Source organism: Penaeus monodon, chromosome 23 (assembly GCF_015228065.2).
Source record: "Penaeus monodon isolate SGIC_2016 chromosome 23, NSTDA_Pmon_1, whole genome shotgun sequence".
Lineage (NCBI taxonomy): Eukaryota > Metazoa > Arthropoda > Malacostraca > Decapoda > Penaeidae > Penaeus > Penaeus monodon.
In genome coordinates this window covers 17,385,183-17,388,464 of record NC_051408.1, presented here as the reverse complement: position 1 = coordinate 17,388,464, position 3,282 = coordinate 17,385,183, and the positions used below count along the sequence as shown (strand labels likewise).

At 45.7% G+C, this 3,282-nt stretch overlaps 1 protein-coding gene across 2 annotated transcripts in view; it reads left to right on the top strand.

The window, feature by feature from the left end:
* Positions 1 to 3,282, top strand: part of LOC119587837 (protein obstructor-E-like) — a 14,465-nt gene that overhangs the window by 7,984 nt on the left and 3,199 nt on the right. For both annotated transcript variants that reach the window (XM_037936540.1, XM_037936541.1), the window contains exons 2-4: positions 44 to 283; positions 849 to 1,049; positions 3,035 to 3,248. In XM_037936540.1, the coding sequence (XP_037792468.1) occupies positions 44 to 283; positions 849 to 1,049; positions 3,035 to 3,248 (655 nt within the window). The remainder of the gene's footprint in view (positions 1 to 43; positions 284 to 848; positions 1,050 to 3,034; positions 3,249 to 3,282) is intronic.

The window sequence follows — 3,282 nt, the reverse complement described above, 5'->3', positions numbered from 1 at the left end:
CGATTTCCTACACAAGAAAACTAACTTTCGCTTCTTTTTCCAGGAATTCCCCAGAGAAATCAGGGGGACAACCTCTCAGCCTCACAATTCCTCTGCCCGGAGCCCTACGGGTACTTCGGGGACCCCTACCAGTGCGACAAGTACTACGAATGTAGCGACGACATCCCTACGCCCCTCCTGTGCGAAGATGGAAAAGTCTTCGATGAGTTCAAGGGCAAGGCTGGCCACGTCGACCCTTGCGACATCCCTTACGTTGTTGACTGTGGAGAGCGTTCCTTGATGCGTGAGTCAATTTTTGTTGGTTGTGTTGCTGTTTAGGCTTGTATATATATATTTTTTTTTCTCTCTTTTTTTAAGTTCATTTTGTACTACGATAAAAAGGACGGTGTTTTTTTTTCATTATTTCTGAGAGGCCACGGTTTATCGTGTGGAATGTCTGTCTAAAGTGAAAACGTGGATTTTGCGTGACCTATCTACGCACGAGTTGGAGAGACTGGCATAGTTTCCCCTCCAGTGAAGCGTCATTTTCTTTATTGGACTAGAATTAAGATCCTCCCTAATGTCAATTTCAGTAATGATATTTATGGCAAAGATAATTTCCATAATCACTGTATAGATAAAAGCGATGTGAACAATAACAGACAATGCGATGATAACCATAGCAGTAACAATTACTTCATACGATCAGAAAAGGAAAGTGAAGCATGATTGTAAAATATAGAGGTAAGCAGTGTACCCCTCCCCCTCCTCATCAAAACGATCTCACACACAAGCTTCATCCTTACCGTTAAGCCTTTTCACTCCCCCTCCTTCGTTTTCCTCTGTCCCACATATTTGAATCTCCACAGAACCCGCATCCAACTCCAGCGTCTACTGCCCCCGCCTCCACGGTATCTTCGCCGACAACCAGTTCTGCAACAAGTACTACACCTGCATCGACGGCCAACACACCGTCACCGAGTGCCCTGCCGGCCTGCACTTCGACAGGAAGACCGGCACCTGCGCTTGGGAAGCTTCGGCAGGAAGGACTAACTGCGCGGATGAGAGGAGTAAGTCCTTAGAGCTAGGAACACAGGACAAGAGTTCTCCAAACGGCTGTAGGGTAATAGGGGAGGGTGTTTCACACTGGGTTTACAAAGGGTTAGGGCAGGATTTTTCACATTAGGGTTCATGGGGGTCAGAGCAGGGGTTTTCACTCTGGGAGGTCAGCCTGGGGTTTTCACACTGGATTTCCTAAGGGTCAGGGCAGGGATATTCACACTGGTGCTTCAGGGGGTGAGCCCAGGGGTTCTCACACTAGTATCCATGCAGTTAGGGTAGAGGTGCTCACACTAGTTATGAGGGATTAGAACAAGGGTTCTCACACTGGGTTCACGAAGCGTTTTCACCCTGGAGTTCATGAGGGGTTAGGGCATGGGTTCTAACATTGGGGTTCACGAGGGATTAGAGCAAGAGTATTCACCCACGGGTTCTACTGTGGTTAAGGCAGAAAAAATAGGGTTTCTACAGCGTTAAGACAGGAGTTCGTACTCTAGAATTCACAGTGTTGTTAGCCTAGGGATTCTCATACTAGTGTTCACGATGGGTCGACAAGGGTTCAAAGACGAGTTCGCCAGACCGAGGGTTCTCATACTAAGATTCAGCCAGGGTTGGCGCAGGAGTTCCCTGCGAAAAGCATGTTCTGATTGAAGCCTGTTAGACTGGATACTGTGTAATATCTAAATACCCACTTGCTTAGTAACGTAACTACATAACTAACTATTTGGCATTGTGAAGAGTAGAAATATTCTACCCTATATAGGTATTTAAGTTACTTTAGTTTCAATTCAATGTAATGGAAAAAAGTCTCAATGTATCTTTATCTACAGGGCAATAGTTTATGAAAAAATATATTTCTTTATTATACTATATCTCAATTTTTATGTATAGAATTGTCTGCAGCATCGACAGTTTATACACCTCAAGCTTACATGTTTAAATTATAATGTTGGAATCACATTGCATAAATCCTAGGTAGGATATAAATCTATTCATATATATATTTGCTTTGAAGTAAGCGTATTATAGCTCATATGTTTTGAATAATTTTCATAAATAATTAACATAAAGGAAAATATTCTCTGTGTTGCAGCCTTCATGCATTTTACGCGAGAGTAACAAAGGTATCATAATCTTTAAAGTCTAAGACGTTGCAATTAGTGCATCACTATGAAACTGCAACATGATTTAGAGTTAAAGACTAGGAATCAAACCCTTTAGTAGCCGAGGAGTCCAGATCAAAACTTGGAATTATAGGCCTAGACTAAAACTTACACTCCAGTCTCTCCTTACGTTTCCCCGATATACGAAATCTTTCTCAAACGGATTTGTTTCTATGTTGTTGTTTTTTCTTGAATTTTGAAACCATTTTGTCAAACCCTTTAGACTTCACACATTAATTTTTTTCCTATGTTTATTTTTTAAAAATACCTTTGGACTTTTCAACCACTTTTGCCAAGCCGCTTTATGCTTCACTCAGTCATTTTCCTGCAGATTTTTGTCAAGTACCTTTAGACTTCCCAAAAGCGCTAAATGTACCGGAGTAACTTGTCTTCCCCACTCACTTAGCCCCTCCTGAAGGCGCCCTCAAAGCACCTCTGTCGCTAACCCAAGCCTCTAAGCCGCTAAGCCCGACAGCTGGCACTCCCAGAGCCTTTTGGTTGCTAACAAATGGCATTCTCGAGTACAGTAAGTTATCAAGCCCAGACTCCATCCTCGCAGAAGGCACCCTCACAGGCAATGGACTACTGTCTCAAAACTCATACTCAAACTCAAAGATATTCGCCCCGCTGAGGACATTCCCAGAGCCACTCGGTCACTAAGCCACGCCCCTCGCCCTGCTGAGGACATTCCCAGTGCCACTCGGTCACTAAGCCACGCCCCTCGCCCTGCTGAGGACATTCCCAGTGCCACTCGGTCACTAAGCCACGCCCCTCGCCCTGCTGAGGACATTCCCAGTGCCACTCGGTCACTAAGCCACGCCCTTCGCCCACAGAATGCATCAACGATTTCTGCTGCGACGGCGCCAAGGACTTCACGGACTTCGAGGGCCGGCCTGTGCCCCACCCCGCCTTTGCCAACCTCATCGACTGCCAGAAGTTCTACGTTTGCCACAACGGCTTCACCCCTCAGGAGGCCTCCTGCAGCCTCGGCCAGGTCTTCAATGACGTCACTATGATGTGCGACTACCCGGAGAACGTGCCCGCCTGGTAAGTGGGACCCAGTCGCTCGGCCAGCCTAATG